The following is a 22,997-nucleotide window of genomic DNA, read 5'->3' as shown; positions in this document are numbered from 1 at the left end:
GCCCTTCGGCCCGTGCCGACCATGCTGCCCGACTAAATTACAATCTTCTACACTTCCTGGGTCCGTATCCCTCTATTCCCATCCTATTCATGTATTTGTCAAGATGCCCCTTAAATGTCACTATCGTCTCTGCTTCCACCACCTCCTCCGGTAGCGAGTTCCAGGCACCCACTACCCTCTGCTTAAAAAACTTGCCTCGTACATCTACTCTAAACCTTGCCCCTCTCACCTTAAACCTATGCCCCCAAGTAATTGACCCCTCTACCCTGGGGAAAAGCCTCTGACTATCCACTCTGTCTATGCCCCTCATAATTTTGTAGACCTCTATCAGGTCTCCCCTCATCCTCCTTCGTTCCAGTGAGAACAAACCGAGTTTATTCAACCGCTCCTCATAGCTAATGCCCTCCATACCAGGCAACATTCTGGTAAATCTCTTCTGCACCCTCTCTAAAGCCTCCACAACCTTCTAGTAGTGTGGCGACCAGAATTGAATACTATACTCCAAGTGTGGCCTAACTAAGGTTCTATACAGCTGCAACATGACTTGCCAATTCTTATACTCAATGCCCCGGCCAATGAAGGCAAGCATGCCGTATGCCTTCTTGACTACCTTCTCCACCTGTGTTGCCCCTTTCAATGACCTGTGGACCTGTACTCTTAGATCTCTTTGACTTTCAATACTCTTGAGGGTTCTACCATTCACTGTATATTCCCTACCTGCATTAGACCTTCCAAAATGCATTACCTCACATTTGTCCGGATTAAACTCCATCTGCCATCTCTCCGCCCAAGTCTCCAGACAATCTAAATCCTGCTGTATCCTCTGACAGTCCTCATCGCTATCCGCAATTCTACCAACCTTTGTGTCGTCTGCAAACTTACTAATCAGACCAGTTACATTTTCCTCCAAATCATTTATATATACTACAAAGAGCAAAGGTCCCAGCACTGATCCCTGTGGGACACCATTGGTCACAGCCCTCCAATTAGAAAAGCATCCTTCCATTGCTACTCTCTGCCTTCTATGACCTAGCCAGTTCTGTATCCACCTTGCCAGCTCACCTCTGATCCCGTGTGACTTCACCTTTTGTACTAGTCTACCATGAGGGACCTTGTCAAATGCCTTACTGAAGTCCATATAGACAACATCCACTGCCCTACCTGCATCAATCATCTTAGTGACCTCCTCGAAAAACTCTATCAAGTTAGTGAGACACGACCTCCCCTTCACAAAACCATGCTGCCTCTCACTAATACAATGGTCCCTGGTTTTAGAATCTCCAACCAGTGGAAATAGTTTATCTTTATCTAGCCTTGGCCCCGAGCTTTCCAGATTTAATTTATAATTATTTTAATTGTGGGTTTTGTCCAATGTTAAATGATTTGCACCACTGATTTCCAAAAGGCAAATTTTATTTTGGCTGAAAACAATCTAAAAAAAACAACAACTGGTGATGGCCAATTTGGGTTGGAAGTATATAATTCCTGAAGAAAAATAATTGCGCACCAGTAACGATTAAGAACTGGGGAAAATTAAGGTTAAAAAATAAATTTGGAGACTGTGGGAGTTGCCGTTCAGAGTGGTTGAGAGGAGTTTTAGGTATCTGGTGATTCAAGTGGCTAAGGATTGGGGGCAGCTTCATAAGTTAAATCTGGGCAAAGCGGTGGATCAAATGAAAAGGGATTTTCGCAGATGAGACATGCTCCCGCTGATGGGGAGGGTCCAGATGGTAAAGATGACGGTCCTTCCGAGACTGCTCTTCTTTTTTCAATGTATTCCGATTTTTATCCCAAAGGCTTTTTTCAGGAAAATGAACGCGGCGATATCGGGTTTTGTGTGGGCGGGTAAAACTCCGAGAGTAAAGAAGGCACTCCTGGAACGGGGTCGCGGAGCGGGGGCTTGGCCCTCCCGAGCTTTATTAACTATTACTGGGCGGCCAACATATCGATGGTCAGGAAGTGGGTAGTGGGGAGGGGTCGGTGTGGGAGTGAATAGAAGTGGCATCCTGTAAGGGGACGGGTTTGGAGGCTTTACTGACGGCGCCCCTGCCATTTTCGCCGGCTCGGTACTCTACTCTACTGTGGTGGTGGCAGCCCTTAGGGTGTGGGGGGCAATGGAGGCAACGCGTGAGATTGGATGGAGCGTCAGTGTGGTCACCGATTTGTAACAATCACCAATTTGCCCCAGGGTGGGCTCGATGGGGCTATAGGGGATGGCGACGGGCAGGGATTGAGAGATTTGGGGACCTATTCATAGAACATAGAAAATACAGCACAGAACAGGCCCTTCGGCCCACGATGTTGTGCCGAACCTTTGTCCTAGATTAATCATAGATTATCATTGAATTTACAGTGCAGAAGGAGGCCATTCGGCCCTTTGAGTCTGCACCAGCTCTTGGAAAGAGCACCCTACCCAAACTCAACACCTCCACCCAACACCAAGGGCAATTTGGACATTAAGGGCAATTTATCATTGGCCAATTCACCTAACCCATCGGGTTTTGTGTGGGCGGGTAAAACTCCGAGAGTAAAGAAGGCACTCCTGGAACGGGGTCGCGGAGCGATTCAGGAGTGTTTCCCTACCTTGGATACATTAGAGGAGGAGTTTCAGTTGCCGGGCGGGAACGGGTTTCGGTACCTACAGGTACGGGATTTTGTCCGGAGGCAGGTTCCTGGCTTCCCTCGCCTCGCCCTGAGGGGGTTACAAGATAAGGTGATGTCAAATACAGAGGTTGGAGAGGGGAGGGTCTCGGAGATATACAAGGAGCTGATGGAGTGGGAAGGGGCCCCTATAATGAAGTTGAAGAGTAAGTGGGAAGAGGAGCTGGTTGGGGGGGATAGAATTCGAGCTGTGGGAAAAAGCGCTGAAGAGAGTCAATTCATCCTCGTCGTGTGCCAGACTTAGCTTGATTCAGTTCAAGGTGGTCCTCAGGGCCCACATGAAAATGAAAACTTAAATGAAAATGAACATGACGGTAGCCCGGATGAACAGGTTCTTTGAGGAGGTGGAGGACAGATGTGGGCGCTGTGGTGGTAGCCCGGCAAACTATGTGCATATGTTTTGGGTTTGTCCGAAATTGAGGGGATTTGCGGATGTTATGGCAGAAGTCCTGTAAGGAAGGGTAACTCTGAGTCCAGAACTGGCAATATTTGGGGTAATGGGGTATCGAAGGATCCAAGGGGGGGAGGGAGGCCGATATTCTGGCCTTCTCCTACCTGGTGGCCCGGAGACGGATTTTGCTGTGTTGGAGGGACTCGGAGCCCCCGGAGTCAGGAGTGTGGGTCAGCGATATAGCAGGGTTTCTCAGTCTGGAGAAAATTAAATTCGCTTTGAGAGGATCAATTCAAGGGTTCGCCCTGAGATGGCAGCCGTTCAGAGACTACTTCAAGGAGAACTGAACGTCAGCAGTCAGGGGGGGGTCGAGAAACAGGAGGCACGGCAATGTTACAACGGAACAGAGACTGTACTTTACGGGTACCTAGGGAATAGAGCGGGGGGATTAGGGGGCGCTGTTCTGTAAGTTGTTTTTGTTTTCTTTCTTTGCATGTGTCGGCCCGCGTGGGTGTTTAAGTGATGTTAATGTGTTAAACTGAAAATTACAAATGCCTCAATAAAATATTTCTAGGGCGGCACAGTGGCTAGCACAGCTGCCTACGGCGCTGAGGACCCGGGTTCGATCCCAGCCCTGGGTCACTGTCTGTGTGGAGTTTGCACATTCTCCCCGTGTTTGCGTGGGTTTCACCCCCACAACCTAAAGATGTGCAGGTTAGGTGGATTGGCCAGGCTAAATTGCCCCTTAATTGGAAAAAATAATTGGGTACTCTAAATTAAAAAATATATATATATATTTTCTAAAAAAAAAATTGGGATAAAATAAAATAAAGGGAATGAAAGGGGTTTGATAAATGCAGCTGGAGGGATGTTTTGATATGTGAATTAGCATACCAGTGAGAAAAGCAAGTGTTTACCTTTGTGATTAGGGGAAAACAATGGGGTGTAGAAAAGTTGACTTCATGGTGGAGAGAAGGGAATTGACACTTATATGCTGAAAGCCAGGTCCACAGGGTGGAGAACATCAAAAGGAAAGTGTGATATATCCATAGCATGATAACTGGAGAAAGGGACACAGATCAAGCAGCTACCATCATAGCCACACCGAGCTACAGAAAGCAGTGACCCCTGAAAACAAGCTATTGCTGAAAGGCAGCTGGTTAAAATCCAAAACTCGAACTAAGATGATTATGTCTTCCCAAACACTGACAAATAACCTGTGCATGGTAACTATCTGCTGAATTTAGCTCAGAAGAATTATATACTATTGGCGTTCTTCAGGGAACAGGGGCGTCTCAGAGTTCAAGAGTTCAGTAGGTAGTTAGGAACAAAGGGGTAACTTCATTGACTACTGTGTGTTTAGTTAACTACATCAGTGTAGTTAAGAGCACTGTTGTAGTGTATTATAGTCCTTCTTGTACTATGCTATTAGAAGTTAATAAATATTCTTTATTAATTGATCACAAAACAACTGGTTTTGCATATCGGCCGAACAGAATTCTCTGTCATCCACTGGCGGGATTACCTGGTCCCGCCGGCAGCGCATCCCGCATGTGGGTTTCCTAGCGGTGTCGGGTGGCTTCAATGGGAATTCCCATTGACAATGGCAGGACCAGAGTACCCCGCTGCCAGAAGATGGCCCGCCACCTCCGGCTACTGGGAAACATGCAGCTGAGAGACTGGAGAGTGAAACCCATCTTTTCCCACAGTATACCAACTTGAAATTATACACCGGAACCGGTGTTCCAAGTTACCCTTCTGGGTTTTGAAGTACTCTCACATTTACCATCAGCAGGGCTCTTAACAATAGCAATAATCATGCATGGAGCAATTAAATTTGGCACTGTGCAGGACAGATACAGTGCTGCCTTTTAGTGACCAAAGTATGCCATCCCATACTGCTTTTCCTGTTTCCTTGCATTTTCTGTCCAATACAGACAGGTTAGAGGACATTCTGGAGCCGGTGATTTATTAAAATTGGCTGCAGTAAGATTGACCGCAGTAAGATTTCCCCATCAGGCAGAGTCAATGTCAAACAGCAGATCTGTATATCAACTGTATGATAAAAGGACAATGTTACAAGTTCTGCAAATGCCAGACAACTGACGCTGGCCAGAATACTTAAGAGCAGCTAACACAAAGACAAAAATTAGCTTAGTCATCGGTAATCAGGGGTCAATGCATTGCCTATATATAAAAGGAGAAGCCAAATGCTTAAATGAGAAAGCATGCACTCAAGCAATTATCCGGGACTATAAATCAAACAAAATATTCCGCACAACATTCAAATTTGGATTAATTTTTTTAAAACACACAGCAGTGCAGTACTTTTTGGAGACACTAATGTCTTTTTGGCACTGCCTTACATCAGAATGCTTTACATGTAATTCAATTAACTCGAGAAGCACACCATGAAGGCCACCCACAGCTAGTCTCTGACCTTTTCACTGTCAGTGTGCAGCAGCTGCATCAATGGTAATCGAATATATTCCTTTACTTGGATAATCAGAGTCTGAACTATCCTGCTGCAGACAGGACAATGACATAAAAACGCAGCACTGTCAGTCTGCATGAACGAAAGCAGAAGAGGAGTGGAAGAGAGCAAATAAAATCAGCACAGATTAATTTTATACAATGCAGTTTTTTAAATTCATTATTTTGAAGCTCTTTAGCACTACTGCCCAATTTCATTTTGTTCATTTATTCCATACATGCTTCAAAGAAGCAAATGTACTCGGGTCTCCATTCAAAATATACTAGAAAGTACACTGCGGATCACTTGGCTTGGCTGGGAAGCTGGGTTCAAAGGTTGCCACGACAGCATTAATTTTCTATTAAAACCATGGCAATCACAACTTTGTTTCTCTTCGCCATTACATCTTCAAATAAAGGAAGCCATCATTAGAGAAGATGGATGGCCGTTTCAGTTAATTCTACAAGGATACACCAGTTCCAGCCATCACCAGGAAAGAAAGGAAGGATCTGGCTCAAGACTTTACTGTAGGTTGGATAGACCATGAGTGCAAGTGGTGAAATCAAGTGCTATGAAAGTACTTTGCTGTATTGCCCACTCATACTTGAATCTGTTCAGTTTTAGACGAGCCAGAGTGTGTTCAAAGGTAGCCATCAGTGTAAGTAATCGAAGGAACAGAGCCTCAGACCCGCAGAGTAGCTTCAGATAACACAGGATGGCATTGTTTGTGGATAAAACAATGGGAATTACGAGAGTTTGAAATGAAATGAAAATGAAAATCGCTTGTCACAAGTAGGCTTCAAATGAAGTTACTGTGAAAAGCCCCTAGTCACCACATTCCGGCGCCTGTTCGGGGAGGCTGGCACGGGAATTGAACCGTGCTGCTGGCCTGCCTTGGTCTGCTTTAAAAGCCAGCTTTTTAGCCCTGTGCTAAACCAGCCCCCGCATTTATAAATGTTTTATTGTTGCATTATTTGTAAAGAGCCAGGAACTAATTGTCCACGTGAATATATATCCCGGGGGGGGGGGGGGGGGGGGCACATTAAGGGCTGCACTGCAGTCATGTACTCTATCAATCTATCAGCCTACCAGCCATGTGGAAAAGTAAGAAATAAGCTTGATGAAGCTCCCGTGTTTTGATCCCAATATTTCCAACTAACGTGAACCAGAAGACATAAGAGTAAGCATTAAAAGTGTTGTTTATGGTCCCCTCTTGATTTAAAGGATTTTCAGACATTCATGATCCCGAGGCATTTTCCACTGGAGTGCCGCCTGGATACGAGTTATTAGACGCTCTGTCTTGCGACAGTGCCCCACAGAAAACAATCTTATCCGAATGTTCTTGTCAAAGAACAGTCGCAAGAAAGGAGATGCAGCTGAAAAGGAAATTAGAAAGGCTTCAGAAAGTGACTTCTAATTTTCACTGTGTGTTATGGAATTCAGAAGTGCTCTTGACTCCAGATTGAAACTTCTGATGCTTCCATAGCGCTTTTCTCAAAAGGGAAACGCTCCATTTCTCAGTTTGGAACCAGGAAATATTCCATCCAGATGATCACTTAGCACAGAATAACTAGCTAGATAAACGTCTGGGGGCGAGGGGAGTTGATGAGAGATCCAGAACATCTGTCACCTGGTTTTAGATCATGGTGTGTTTGACCACAGGGCGCCTATTGGTTTACTGCACTGTGCACTTACTCTGAACATTAGAGCATTTGGCAGATTCAGCTAGGATCATAACACTAAGGCCACCTATTTCCACCTCAGTAACATCGCTCAACCTCATCCGTTTCAGCTCACCTGCTGCTGAATAGTCATCCATGCCTTTCTTACCTCTAGACTTGACTACTCCACATTCAATTCTGCATTAACTTAACATCCAAAACTCTGCAGCCTGTATCTTTACTGCCAGCTGGACCCGTTTCTCGATCACCCCTGTGCTCACGGACTTACATTGGCTCCCGGTCAAGCAACATCCTGATTTCAAAATTCATAACCTCGTTACCGAATCCTCTCTCAGCCTTGACCCTCTCTCCCTCTGTATATTCCTTTGACCTCACAATCTTTGAGATATTCACGCTCCTCTCATTCAGGCTTCTTGTTCTTTCCCAATTATAGCTGCTCCACCCATGGCGGCTTTGCCTTTAGTTGTTTAGGACGCAAGCTCTGAAATTTCCTCTCCACATTGCTCTGCCTCACTATGACTTTCTTCCTTGAAGACACTCCTCAAAACGTACCTCTTTGACTAAGCTTTAGGTCACCTGACCTAATACCGCCTTGTGTAACTCGGTGTCATACTTTGTTTTATAATGCTATGAAGTGCCTTGGGATGTTTTTCTGCATTAATGGCGCTATACAAGTACAAGTTGTTATTCTCCTTTATTTCTATTGTGACCGAACGGCCACCTAATGACAAAGGATGCTGGGAGAATTGGCCAAGTAAAGGACAAGCAGGCTGCAGCTCAAATAAATATTGATGAGCAAGCTGCAGCCTTGACTCTACAATACACAGGAAAAAGGACATCTCCAGGCCATCCCAGGAACAACAGAGCTATCCTGTCAATCACACTAGTTTACCAGACACAGTGGCACCTAAACTCCTTATTTGGAAAGCCTACCTGCCCCCAACACTTGCAGGCATGGCCACTGAATGCCCACCCTAAAATCAATGTGGCAGCCCCTGATTGGACTTGATCGATCAGGGTGATCGAACCCTGATCGATCGATTGGCAACATCCCAGGGACCGCCCAAAAACGGCACAAAATCCAAGCAGGTTAAAAGGTGCTGCACCACCTTAGAGTCTCTCTCTGCAGCAGCAATGAAACAACAGTGATCTTCACTGGCCACTACGAGGAGGTCCATCACCCCACCAACAGAAGGAAGACCAGAGCCAAAGCAGACCAAGGACCGGGCATTGAGGGTTACAGGACCAGCACACTGATAAAGGCCAATATCTGTCTGGTACTTACTAGTCACTCTAAAGTTAAGTTAGGTCAAGTATAAACTTTTAGTACTCTGTCCAATAACTTGTGTTGATGGTGTGATTGATAAATTGTAACATTGTGGGAGTGTGAATAAATACTATTGATTAAAACAAAGTGGACTTGCAGTCATTTGTCCCCCGCATACGGATTAAAGACACACCGTGGTAGCAACACTACAGCCACTGAACTTGTGTACATGAAGCATTTTGAGACAATGCAAATTTTCCTTTTAACCGGAAAACCTGTGAAAACAGAGCTACGACGGTTTCTAGGCTATCCTACAGGTGATGAGGTTAACAACTTTTATTCACCTACGTTTCTTATTGGAATTGGCGATTTTGAGTTCTGAAAAGGTACACAATCAAGGTAGTCAGGCTATTTTTCCCACTGTTACTCATTGTGTGATGTACTTCCATCATAGAAACAGCAGAACTTCTCATGCTATTCAACACATCCTTTTAATCGCAATTACAACAAAATCTCTTGTGACGTAGACTTTCCTTTGCTATTTATTTTTTATTTACGTGATAACCAGCTTTGGGGCTTACAAATGTTTCTTTGACAAGTAACAAATTATGATCTCTTTGTGTTATCGGTCATCAGACAGCAGTTGCAGACAATTAAAATTTACTGCAGAATAATAACCATTTGCAGCAGAAATAACTCCCTCAAGTCAGTAGAATTAGTTTGCTTATATTATGAAGATAGCATGTGCATGATTACCCATGACGGTTTAGAATGTGGGGCGTATTGGACATCAAATGCATGACGAATTCAGGCAACTATTCCAAACCCCATATGTGATTTTAGGTTTCAGTTTATAACTCGGGAAACGTGGAGTCAGGGACTAAACTTGTGGTTTTGCATTGTGTATTAAACAAGTATTCACCATTGGCATCTTGCGTTATTGAACTCACCACAAAAATCTCCCAACTTTTTGTTATAATCATGTTTATAAGATTACTATATTTTGGGACTATAGCTTAAAATTTAGTCTAATTGAAGCCATGTGACCTGCCTGACAGCAAACCTGGACGGTTTGATTGTTAGAGATCAAGGGAATGCTTAGATTGTTTCACTGCGAAGGCTGTACAAGGTGTTTATACTTGATGACAATGGCAGAAGCCCCTGAGTTACAATGAGTAGATTCAGAGTCTCCCAAAATGCAGCCATCCAAGGATCCTGGGAATATATCCTGGCATGGCAGGGGGAAGAAGAATAATTGAAACAAGTTCTGCTGGTGGTGGATTTAAGAAATTCTCCCAAAACTGAGGAAAGTGCCTGAAGATGGCGACTCAAAGTTATTACTTGGCGAAACAAAAAGATGATTAGGGGACTCACTGGAGCCGACTCTGGATTGTTAGTTAAAAGGACTGTAATTCAGAGGAGTGTGCACTGGCCGGTGACCTCAAAGGGGAACTACATTTTCGGTCGAAAGAGCAAGTTGCCAACAAAACAAAATGTTTTGAGTGTTTCCTCAGTCCAGTGAAGCCCAACGCAAGCTGGAGAAACAGTACTTCACCTTCTAATTGAACAGTTTGAAGCCTTCCCGACTCAACACGGAGTTCCACTTCAGGTCATGAACTCAGTCTTCCATTTTGAATTTTCTTTCTCCTCGCTAGGAGGATATGTGGTGAGCAGTCGCACACATGGTGGCTCAAACCAGGGTACTTGGTATTGGCCTTTTCTGCCCGGTTTATGGGTGATTGTTTTGAGGAAATTGGTGTAGTTGGATGGAATAAGATTCCCTTATTATGAGCAATGTCCAGTAAAAATACTGTACCGGCAGAAGCTGGACGAGGGATCGTCGTCGGACTTAAAGTTTCTCGAGCCTCAGCAGAGGGGAACACGGCTGCGGCTCCCGTGGAGTCGGTGGCCCCTCAGTGGACGACTGAGAAATTGGTTAGCTTCTATACCTCGAATTTAGAAGCAGCTGCAGACGATGGCTGAGGATCTGGAATATTCGGGCGACCATGGACAAGGGGGACCGGCGGATAGAGGTACAAGGGGCGACGATGCAGAAGATGGAGGTGGTCTCTCTGATCAGAGTGATCGGATAGTCGCCTGGAGGCAGAGATGGTGCTGCTGGCTGAAGAGCATAAAGCGCTAATGGTCAAGGTTGACGATCTGGAGAACCACTCCAGATGGCAAATCTTAAGGGTCACTGGGTTGCCAGAGCGCCCTAACTCCACGGACTATATGTCCAAGATGTTATCGATCCTAGGATGGATAGGTTGAGTCCCAAGTCTCTCGGTCACTGGGAAGGTCTCTCTCCCTGGGGTGGGGAGTACTCGGCGATCGTGGTGTCGGACCATGCATTTTGTGGACTTGATGTTGAAGCTGGGCTGCTCTCAGTGACCCAGTGGAGATTGGACATGGCGTTACTGAACCAGTGTTTCATATTATCCTTCTCCATGTACCTATTTATAAAGCCCACGGCCTTCTATGCTTGTGAAGAGAAAAACAGTGCCAACATTTCAGGTTGATTACCTTTCATGAGAAATGGGCCCAGGACATCGGCCCAAAGCATTAACTCTCTTTCTATCTCCACAGATGTTGCCTGACAATCTGTATTGGTGTCTACCCTCCACACAAGCAAACATCCTAATCCCCACACGCCCAAGCTGTTCATATAATCCTTAATCCTCCTTTTCTTCAAACACACATCTAACCAACTATGTATTAATTAACAGTAGTGCATCTCACAGCCTCACAACCCTGCGCAAAAAGGTCCTATTCACTGTTCTAAATCAGATGTCCCATTGTTGTAGACCTATCAATAGCAAGTCTGTTCCTATCAACTCTGTCCTATCTCTCAATTATAAAACCTTCATCAAAAAGCTCGTAAATCTATGGGCAGCATGGTGCTGCAGTGGTTAGCACTGCTGCCTCATGGCGCCGAGGACCCGGGTTCGATCCAGGCCCTGGGTCACTGTCCACGTGGAGTTTGCTCATTCTCCCTGTGTCTGCGTGGGTCTCACCGCCACAACCCAAAGATGTGCAGGGTAGGTGCATTGGCCACAATAAATTGCCCCTTAATTGGGAAAAAAAGAATCGGGTACACTAAATTATTTCTAAAAAATGCACTTAAATTTCCTCTGTTCTAATTTTTCAAGTCTGCATATTTTAATTTCTTCATTCCAAGGCTGTGTACTAGCGAATCGGGCCTGTTACCTAATCAAGCCAATATAAGAGCTAGTTTATGGGCTAGATTTTAAAAGGTTGTTGGTTGCCACTTTTAATATTGCCTCTGTCGAGTTTGCTCAGAAAGTACTTTTCTACTTAATCATCTGGTTCTTTCTTTATACGAGCTCAACATTCAGTAACTTTAAAAAATGATGTCCATTTAATTCAGTTCAATATCCCATCCATTTTATATACAAGATGAAGCAAAATGAAACTCTACAGTGATGAATGTTGTTCAGGTAGTCTTGTGACAAGCCTCATAAGCCAAACATCGCTTGCTGCTGTGACAGAAGCCAAGAAATATGTTGTACTGGATGGACCATCGTCTGTTGACACATCTTAGTTCAGCTGACAGAATAGTTATATAAGCTCACCCTGACACCTTGGGTTTACTTTCTACGTTAATTTCTCATTTGAAGTCTCAAACCTTTCAAGGAACATTTCTCTTCCCCAGGTACTGGCTGAAAATCAGCACCATCATTTGCTCCCCTTAAGCAGCCGCAGCTCACTGGCAGGAGGGTGTAGTTCCAACGTGACAGGTTTACATACATAGATTCTACCATAAATGCCGAAATAGGAATTTCTGATGGGTTCGACAGAGAAGATTTTAATATATTATATATACTGATGGACAAACTACCATATGGAATACAAATATAAAAGAAAGATTGCATACGTATATGAGGTTGCAATAAACAATAGGTACGGGGTCACTGGTGGCAATAGTTTATTGCCCCCCCCCCCCCCAAGTGGACAGGATTTACAGAAAGAAAGAAATGAGCTGTGCAAGAAATAAATGAGCTGTGCAAGAAATAAATGGGCTGTGCAAGAAATAAATGAGCTGTGCAATAATCATTGGTGACTTAAATCTACATTAGATTGGACAAATCAGATTGGCAAATGCAGCCCGAGTTCACAGTGTATTCGGGACAATTTTTCAGAGAGGTACTTTCTAGAACCAAACAGGAAGACCTTGCTGGATCTGGTAATGAGACAGGATTAATTAATAACCTCATAGTAAAGGAGCCTCTAAATGATAGTCACCATAACATGATAGAATTCCATGTTCAGTTTGAAGGGGAGAAGTGCAGGTCGAAGATTAGTGTTTCAAATCTGAATAAAGGTAATTATAAAGGTATGAAAGATCTGCTAAAGAGAAATAGAAAATGAGGTGAAAAGGTAGGTCAATGGAGATGCAGTGGCAAACTTTGAAGGAGATATTTAATAACCCTCAGCAAAGATTTATCCCAGTAAGAAAAGACTCTTTGAGATGGATGCATCATCCATGTTTAAATAAAGAAGTTAAGGGTAGTCTCAATTTGAAATAAACACTATACAAATTCAAATTTTAAGAGCCAATAAAGAATGAATTAAAAAAGGGGAGAAAGAAGAGGAGAGAAAGAAAGCCAGTAATATAAAAGCAGAGAATAAGAGTTTCTACAAGTTTTTAAATAGATAAAGAGTAACCAAAGCAAGTGTTGGTCTTCTAGAGAGTGTGTGTGTGTGTGTGTGTGGGGGGGGGGGGGGGGGGGGGGGGAGAGATTGTCAATGGAAAACAAGGAAATGGTGGATACATTGAACAGGTATTTTCTATCTGTCTAGATAACCATTGGTCAGGAAAAGATGCTGGGGAAACTATTGGATCTCAAGGCTGACAAGTACCCAGGGCAGCTGACTTGCATCTTAACAACTTAAAATAAGGGGTTATGGAGCTGGTAGATGCATTGGTTATAATCTTTCAAAACTCCATTGATTTTGGACAAATCCCAGTGGATTGGAAAATAGCAAATATAACACCTCTATTCAAGAAAGAAGGAAGACAGAAAGCAGAAAACACAGATCAGTTGGCCAAACATCTGTCAGGTAATTTGCTAATTTTAATTATTAAGGAGGTTAAAGCAGGATACTTCAAAAACCATAATCGGATCAGGCTGAGTTTGTGAAATGGGAATCAGGTTTAATTCATTTATTATTATTTTTTGAGGAAGTAACAAGCAAGGTAGATTATTGGGAACCAATAGATGTGGCGTGCTTGGATTTCCAGGAGGCTACTGATAAGGTGACACATCAAAGGTTACTATACAAAATGAGATTACATGGTGCAGGGGATAACATATTAGCATGGATAAAGGATTGTTTAACTCACAGGAAGTAGAAAGGAGGGGTAAATGTTTTTTTCCCTTGTGTTGAGAAGCAATAACAAGTGGAGGGTCACAGGGATCAGTGCTTGGACCTCGACTATTTACAATCTATATCAATGATTTGAATGACAGGACAGAAGGTATGGTAGCAAACTTTGCCATTGACACCAAGATAGGTAGAAAACAAGTTGTGAAGAGCAGGTGGGGAGTCTGCAATGGGATATAGACAGGTCGAGTGAGGGGGGGGGGGGGGGGGGGGGGGCGGGGGCGGTGGCGGCGGCAGATGGAGTATAACGTGGGAAAGTGTGAACTTGTCCACTTTGGTTGGAAGAATAGAAAAGCAGCATTGCGAGAGATTGCAGAACCCAATGGTACACAAGGATTTGGTTGTCATGAATCACAAAAGGTTAGTATGCAGGTACAGCAAGTGATTAGGAAGGCAAACGGACTGTTGCCATTTATTGCAAGGGGAATATAAAGGTTGGGAAGTTTTACTACATCTGTACAGGGACTTGGTGAAACCACATCTGGAATATTGTGTGCAGTGTTGGTCTCTTTATTTGAAAAATATATATAATTGTGTTAGCAGCTCAGAAGATGAGAGGTGATCTTATTGACGGGTTATGATAGGAGATAATGGGAGGATGTTTCCACAAGAATAAGAGGTCTATCATTTAAGACGAAGATGGGGGAATATGTTTCCTCTCAGAGGTATGTTAGTATCTGGAATTCTCCTCCCCAGGAAGAAGTGGAGGCTGGGTCATTGAATTAACTCACGGCTGAGTTAGATAGATTTTTGATAGGTAAGGAAGGTGAGGGTTATGGGGCTATAAACCAGATCAGCCATGATCTTATTGAATGGTGGCAGAACAGGTTCAAAAGGACTGAATGGCCTACTCCTGATCATAAGTCCTCTGGTTCCTATGACACTTTTCATAGATTATAATAGAATTTACAGTGCAGGAGGCCGCCATCCGGCCCATCGGGTCTGCACCGGCTCTTGGAAGAGCACCCTACCCAAGGTCAACAGCTCCACCCTATCCCCATACATTGAAATAGAGAGATCATAATGGAATTTATTTCTCTAAATGAAACTAATCTGCCAAAATCTCGAGTACCAGGATGTGCTGATTCTTTGCCTCATTCTCATTAGATGCCAACTAGCTCCTTTATAATACTTCTTGGTGAGACAGGTGGAGATTGTATTCAGGTATACATTTTTATAGCTTATCAGCTAGCATTAATTCTAAACCAAAGCCCAATACAGATTTATTAAACAATTATTACATTCAAAATGCCTGCTTTAAAACAAGGGTTCATTATTGACAGTCATGTCCTCGGTCACTTAGGCCCTATGGTCTGAAATTCTCGCCTCTGCACCACCCTCCCCCTCGAAGCTCTTCATTGAAAACCCTCTCTTTCACCAAAGCTTGAAAAAACTCTCCCAATCTGTTTTTTTGGCTTTTCAAAAAAATAACTCAGGGAAGTCTTGTGTGGCACAGTAGGTCGAGTCCCAGCCTTTCAACCAGAAGCTGTGGTTCGGACTGGTACTCCAGGACCTGATGGCCCAGGAAGATGTATTAATCACGCAACCAAAAAGGTTGCGTATCACCCGGCACATTGTTCCAACACATGCTAATGACAGCCGGTACAGGTGACACACATTGTCACGTCTTTGTGAAGCCTTTTGATATGTTTCTTTATTAAATATCTCATGTAAAAACAACCTGCCGCAATTTAAAAAAAAAAATGCCTGAAAATGTTTCTTTCATACAACCACAGCAAAGTTATTCATCTTGGAGGAGTTGAGAGAGTATAGACAGCAGAAAAATCTGTTGAGGTTCTGAAACTTGATCATTCGATCTATAATAGATGTTATCAGTATTTAAAAGCTGTGATCACTTATTTTGATAAATGTGGATGGTGCTTTCTAAAAATTCATCAATTAATGTAATGGAGCTTATCTTTTTAAAGATTAAACAACAATACTAAAGCTAAGAGCGTGCAGCTTGATTCTCATCTTCAAGCCTCTGAACCCAACTTTTTTCAAAATGCAAACTGAAGCCAACCAAAAAAGTTTCAAGATGAGTACTAACGTATATGAATTAACGCTACTCAGCACCTCTTAGGGTTGAACTGACGCACGTCAAATACTTAAAACAAAAGAGTGAAACCAGAGCATTGTTGAAGCGTATCATTTTTTTTCCCAGGTTTCAGTGTCTCACAGCACACTACAGAAAACTCTAATTTTCTTTGTAAAAGTCTTGGCTTGTCCTTGCGGTCAATCTGCAACTTATCAATTTCGCAAGTGCCATGTTCTCGGTTAAAATTCTAACCATCATCAGGGAAGCTCTGCACCAGTGTCTAAATGGCATTTGTGCATACTTTCTTGGGCTGGGACACTGCAGCTGAAGCTAGGCAGCAGAAATTATATATCTGGCTGGAATAGATACTACCAGTCTCACACTGGTAGTTGTGGAATAAATGCACCCTTACCGACAGGTTGGTTCAGGAACTAGAGCCCATCTATCTATGAGAAGACAGAGAGCATCTGTATATGAAAGACAGGAAGCGAAGGAAACTGTTTTGGAACACTTTGGTGTGCCTTCAACAAGAATTATATTAAGACATTACTCTGCTGTCCTCTAACTATGTTATATTAATTGAATTGGATAATTTACTCTTAAGAATCACCAGATGATGCTCATTACTGCCATAATTTATGTTGTTTACCGTAATGCGTCTTTTATAATCACTTTATATACTAAATCAAATTGAAAGTCATTCTGAACATGACATGTTTAAATACCTTTTTTTAGGCAACCAGGAGCGGAAATTTCTTATGAATGGAATACTCATACTTATTTCTTTGTTCCTCTTTCAAAGCAGAACTTTCTTTGGTTCTTCTGGAATATCACAAAGAGGTCTTTTCTTCATGATTACAAACTATTTGTGCACAAACTATACTTTAACACGGATCAACAAGTATCTTCCTTCACCACTTGGCCTTATTAGTGCAATGTTATCCCAACAATGATGAGCGTTTTTAAAAAAGGTGAAAGGGTTTCCTCCGGGTACTCCGGCTTCCTCCCACAGTCCAAAGATGTGCAGGTTAGGTGGATTGGTCATACTGAATTGCCCCTTAAATGTCCAGGGATGTGTACGTTAGATTAACTAGTTATTGGGATTTAAAAAAAAAAAAATTCTTGATTAAAAAAAGATCAGGGGTTATGGGGAAAAAGCAGGAGAATGGAGATGAGAAAATATCAGCCATGATTGAATGGCGGAGCAGACTCGATGGGCCGAGTGGCCTAATTCTGCTCATATGTCTTATGGGATAGGGCAGTTAAGTGGATTTGGGTGGGGATGCTCTTTTGGAGGGTTGGTGCAGGCTCGATGGGCCGAATGGCCTCCTTCTGCACTGTAGGGATTCTATGATCACAACAATACGGATAGAATAGTGCAATGCACCTGCGAACACACTGAAAAACATGCACTGTAAAAAGAAATACTGATTGAATTGTTCAAGAAGACCACTGGATCTCTCGTGGCATTCTGTACTGTCATTTAGAGGGCAAACTATTTCAGAATTATGGAAACATTATAGCAAGCACATGCAACACCCAATAAATTAATCAGGGAGCATGTTTTGATTTGGTTATTGTCTTTTCCAGAAAAGACTTGGAAATATGCTATTTAAAAATGTGATAAAAAAAAAACAAGTTGCTTTCCTAAAAGGGATTGGTTTCTCAATGTGGCCCTGCACATAATCGTGTGTTTGGTGCAGCTAAAAGTAAAAAGGGAAGTTGTTTCTTTCCGAGGCCCATAACAATGGACAATTCATTGGCCATTTTTGGCTATTCAAAAATACACGTTGTCCCTTGATGTTAGTTTGATTCCTCTTTTATTGTTGTGAAGCCTTTGAAAGAATCAGGACAGAGACACCAAGAGCCATCAAGCAGCAAAAAGTTGAAAAAGCAACGAGTTGCTGTCATGATGGCAGGGTAGAGTAGAGAGAGTGTCCTTTTATGTTGAACAGCACTTGCATGTTCTTTATTTTTGCAACAGCAGAGATTGCATCAAGTCACTCTAATCAATCTCATTGTTCTGTGCTTTTCATCTACTCTGGAATAAAAGCATCTTACAATTGAAACCAAATATTGCTTCAGCCAGCGCCCACTCATCTGAAGAGGGACCAGAATGAAGTACAGAACACATGCAGTATACGGAATTCCAGTCCCACTCACAAGGTGTTTCAGGGTTACAACTAGGTTTCAGGTGGATGGAGATCAGCGGATGTCAAATTTCATAAAAAGCTGGCATCAGACCATTTGGGAGAGAAATTGACAGTGTGCCAGAGATGACAAATAAGATGATGAAAATCGCTTATTGTCACAAGTAGACTTCAATGAAGTTACTGTGAAAAGCCCCTAGTCGCCACATTCCGGCGCCTGTTCGGGGAGGCTGGTACGGGAATTGAACCATGCTGCTGGCCTGCTTGGTCTGCTTTAAAAGCCAGCGATTTAGCCCACTGTGTTAAACCAACCAGATGATAGCTACAGTAGACCCAAATTCTATCAGATATCTAGGTCTTAACAACACTTGCTTAATAGCCTTAAAAGTACCCCATTGAAGAAAGTGGTTGACAGCTCAGGTGAAATGTGCTTAACTTGGCAAGTGATGTTAAGTTTGAATCAGAAGTAAAATCTCGCCTTCCACCAAATCAATGGGCTGGATTTCACCGATGAATCTCTGGGCTGCAGTAGGGAAGCTGCCTCCATTGAGCTGATGGCCTCTGGCCTCCACTTGCAGTGGGTGGGGGGCTGCTCTGGAAACTAAGGAAATTCGGCATGTCCACATTAACCCTTACCAACTTTTACAGATGCACCATAGAAAGCATCCTATCGGGCTGCATCACAGCCTGGTATGGCAACTGCTCGGCCCAGGACCGCAAGAAACTTCAGAGAGTCGTGAACACCGCCCAGTCCATCACACGAACCTGCCTCCCCCCCATTGACTCCATCTACACCTCCCGCTGCCTGGGGAAAGCGGGCAGCATAATCAAAGATCCCTCCCACCCGGCTTACTCACTCTTCCAACTTCTTCCATCGGGCAGGAGATACAGAAGTCTGAGAACACGTACGAACAGACTCAAAAACAGCTTCTTCCCCACTGTCACCAGGCTCCTAAATGACCCTCTTATGGACTGACTTCATTAACACTACACCCTGTATGCTTCATCCGATGCCAGTGCTTATGTAGTTACATTATATATGTTGTGTTGCCCTATTATGTATTTTCTTTTCTTCCCTTTTCTTCCCATGTATTTCATGATCTGTTGAGCTGCTCGCAGAAAAATACCTTTCACTGTACCTCGGTACACGTGACAATAAACAAATCCAATCCAATCCAATCCAATCTAATCTCTTCAGCCATCTCAATTAGCTGCCTGTCGCCATGGATCAGGCAGCTGATCCTATCCCCAGCTCACCACAAGCAGGTTCCCCAGCAGCAGGAATGTGTTGAGAAGATTCACCAACAAGGTTCCCTCCTATTTCTCCCAGCCCTCCGCCCTAGTCTCCAAACATGATCACTCCTTCTGTGGGAATTTGGCGAAGACACAGCCTGAGGTCAATCAAAGGCTAATTGCTGCGACATCCCAAGTGTTGGAATGAAGTGCGCAATAAGCACGTTAAGCCTTTTGCAATTTAGCTGTTGTCGGTGACCAGTATGCAGTACCTTTAAATATTTTGTTTCTCAGAGAACAAGGCTTACGTGACAACTTTCAAACTATTGCGTACCTCAACAGCATAGCAGGAACAATGTAAAACTGACTATACATTTACAACAAGTTTATACATAAACTACGAAAGCTAGCTAATCCCTGAAGGTCTTCAAGGTTGCAAACTATTTATTCCAAAATGACACTATAAAAATGTTTGCTGGATAACAGAATTGACCTACCCCACCAAAATCAATCCATCTCCAAACATGATCTACCCCTCTAATCATCCCCTCATGTGCAAGCCACGTAAAAAACAGCTGCTATCCTGCCTAATCTGCTTATTTGCAATTGGGCATACAGCTGTTTGTCAACTGCACAGTAAAGCTACCGAGCTAACAGGACACTGGTCATCGCCAGGTTTATCATGAAACATTAAATGAGCAAATACGCAGACCACCATCTTGGATTACACAATATTTCACCAGCTCGATGAAATCAAGTAATCGCCAAGGACCTTGCCTGCTCCATTTGCTTTGACCTATGCTATTTACACGCATTCTCAAGAATAAACGTTTCCTCGTCAGCCATTCTCTTTCTATACCTAGTTTCCCTACAGTACACAATTGCTTAAGCAAAGACAAATGAGCCCCAAGATCATTTCCAGATATTCACAGATAAATTTTAAATCTAACTACGTGGCCCTGCAGTTGGATAACTACAAAGGAATAGTTGGCTACTACAACCCAAGAACACCTCCCTTCCTCTCGTGAAGCACGTGACTTCAAAGTTTGCCAAGGTAGCGTGAATGACTCGTGCAAAAGAAAAATACTTCAAATGTTGGAAATATGAAATTAAACGAATTGCTGGAAATACTCAGCCGGTCAGGCGGCACCTGTGGAGAAAGAAGCAGAGTTGATGTTTCAGGTCGATGACATTTCATTAAGTGACCTGCCCATGCGGAGTGCTAGAACATGGATGACTGCAATTTTACACATCAATCAGTAACGTAGCTTCAAATATTACTGAAGCACAATTGAAAGTGCAATTTTTAAACTGAAAGCACCCAACAAATTAACATAATGTTGATTCTCACTGATAAATGGCATTGCAAAACCTATGCAGAATGCAATTAATAAACTGCAGCAGTATGCATTGGAGTAACATTTTGTACTTACTTCTTAAAGTTTATATCCGGGAAGTTAGAGTACTCGGGTTTTACTTTGTTATTGCGTCGAGGAAATGTGCAAAAGAAGGCATTGGCCAGGAGGCATGCTATTTGTTCTTGTGACATTGTGATGGAGTGATTCATCTTCTGTTTCAGCAGCGGTATCGGCTGGCATGGAAAGAGGCAAGGCAAAGGTAATTAGTTTAGCAATTTAGCAAACAGAGAAGCAAAATTACATTTACCAAATTATAGTATATATAGCAAGTTAGGACCACTGCTACGCTCTACAAGCAGCCTTGTGGCACTAATCTCATTTATCTCAATTGATCAGAAAATGTTATTATTTGAGATATTACTGATTCCCAATGTCGTAAAAAATCTTAAAGCAACCTCAAGGAAAAAATAGATCGACTCCCTCTCAATATTTTGAACAAGGGACTCAATAGAGCCTGGATACTTTTATCTGGAATAAGAGAGGGGGCATTTCTTGTTCTCCTCAATTTGCATTGACTCACAGTCTTTTAAAAATGTTTTAAATTATAATGATGCCCATAATCAATCAGAAAAATGCCATTTTATCCAGATTGATTTTGTGTCACAATGCTGGACTGTGCATTTGTACAGAGTTTTACACGGACCTCCTACTTAAACTGAAATATTACCTTTTAAGCAGAATTTTAGCTTCCATTTCTATATTCTGAAGTGGAGCTTTTTAAGATGAACTATGAAGAATTTAGAATTATATAATCATGAAATGGTTACACACAGGAGGCCATTTGATCCATCGTGTGCTGTCCCACTCCCCCATCTTTTCCTTGCAGCCATGAAAATTTCAGATAACTATCCAATACCCTTTTAAAAGGTAGGATTGAATTTGCCTCCATCACACTCTCAAGCAATGCATTACAGATCCCAAAGACCCGCTGCATAAAAAGTCTTCCATGTCACTGCTGCTTCTTTTGCCATTCACCTTCAATTGGTGTCTTCTGGTTGCAGGCTCTTCTGCCATTGGGAACAATTTCTCTCTTTTTACACCCCTTATGATTTTGAACACCTCTTTGCTCCAGAACATGTCTGGAGGGCAGCAAACTACATATTGCCCATTGGTATTCCAGCCCTTCAACTCTTTGTAGTCTACATCAACAAGAACTTGCATTTATCTAGCACCTTTAACATAGGAAAACATCCGAAGCACTTTACTAAAGTCTTATGACACAAAATTGGAAAGAGAGTCAAAGAACGGAATAATCAGCTGGAGATAGGTTTTTCTGAACATCTTGAAATGGTATGAGAGCAAGGAGAGGGAAGTTTATTGAAAGGACAAAATCGTCACTGAGTATTTTTTTTTTTGCAGAAGCAATTTACAACCACACTCCAGAACTATTTCGCTTTTTAACAAATAATTAGACTTTTTGTCAGAATGATCTGGATCTTGTTTTCCACTGCTACTGGAGGTTTAGCTGGACGACGGATCCAACAAAACATACATTTAAAAATGTTAGTTTATGTAATAGACTAACTTTTTACTTTGAAATTGGGATCGACAACGTTTCCTGCCTGTATGACATGCACTTTGTCAACTAAACAATTCCGGCTCCTTTGAGACTACCAATGAGCATGCGCCCTCAGAGAAACCATGAGGGTTGACAGTACACAAAGTGTACTATTTTGCAGTGACAGACTATTGTGGTGGACTTCTTGCAACTAACCACAGGAGACTCAGGGACAGATGACAATTGTTTATTCATGATCCAAGTATGGAGGGCGCTACCACGGAGAAACCTCCGAAGCAGCACTCTCCTAATACAGCTCTCACAGGGAGAGAACTCGAATACAGCTCTTTCTTCTAAGTCACAGATACCTGTTAATCAGTCAGTCAGTACACAGAACATTGTTTGAAATTACTAATAAGTTTGTTAAACCTTCACCCGAAGCAGGACCGCTATCTGCTCCTAGCTAAACACCATCTATTGCGATGTGAACGCCCAAGGGTTTGCTGAAGGGTTGTTGAAGATCTCAGATCCTTGGGGTCTGTAAAGTTCACTTGGGGTATAAGCATTTGACTAGCATGTGATTTTACTCTAAGTTTTACTAAATCCATTCATTTCCCCTTAGAGACATTCTTTCTGAGCAATAAAGGCTCATCACTGGGCACAAATGCAATATAATGATGATATGAATGTATCCCATTTACCAAAGATTTGTACAAATGGCAAGTCTTGCATGGTAGAAAACTCGTGAAATTTGCCCATTTTGTTGCAAAATTACAATTA

At 42.7% G+C, this 22,997-nt stretch overlaps 1 protein-coding gene across 1 annotated transcript in view; it reads right to left on the bottom strand.

Annotated features, from left to right (window-relative positions):
• The window catches only part of parga (poly (ADP-ribose) glycohydrolase a), a 174,344-nt gene that overhangs the window by 60,844 nt on the left and 90,503 nt on the right, over nucleotides 1–22,997 (bottom strand). The window contains exon 9 of the mRNA XM_072491558.1: nucleotides 20,735–20,892. Within this exon, the coding sequence (XP_072347659.1) occupies nucleotides 20,735–20,892 (158 nt within the window). The remainder of the gene's footprint in view (nucleotides 1–20,734; nucleotides 20,893–22,997) is intronic.

Source organism: Scyliorhinus torazame, chromosome 28 (assembly GCF_047496885.1).
Source record: "Scyliorhinus torazame isolate Kashiwa2021f chromosome 28, sScyTor2.1, whole genome shotgun sequence".
In the NCBI taxonomy this organism is placed as follows: domain Eukaryota; kingdom Metazoa; phylum Chordata; class Chondrichthyes; order Carcharhiniformes; family Scyliorhinidae; genus Scyliorhinus; species Scyliorhinus torazame.
Note: the sequence above shows the minus strand (reverse complement) of the source record. Positions and strands in the feature narration are given on the sequence as shown.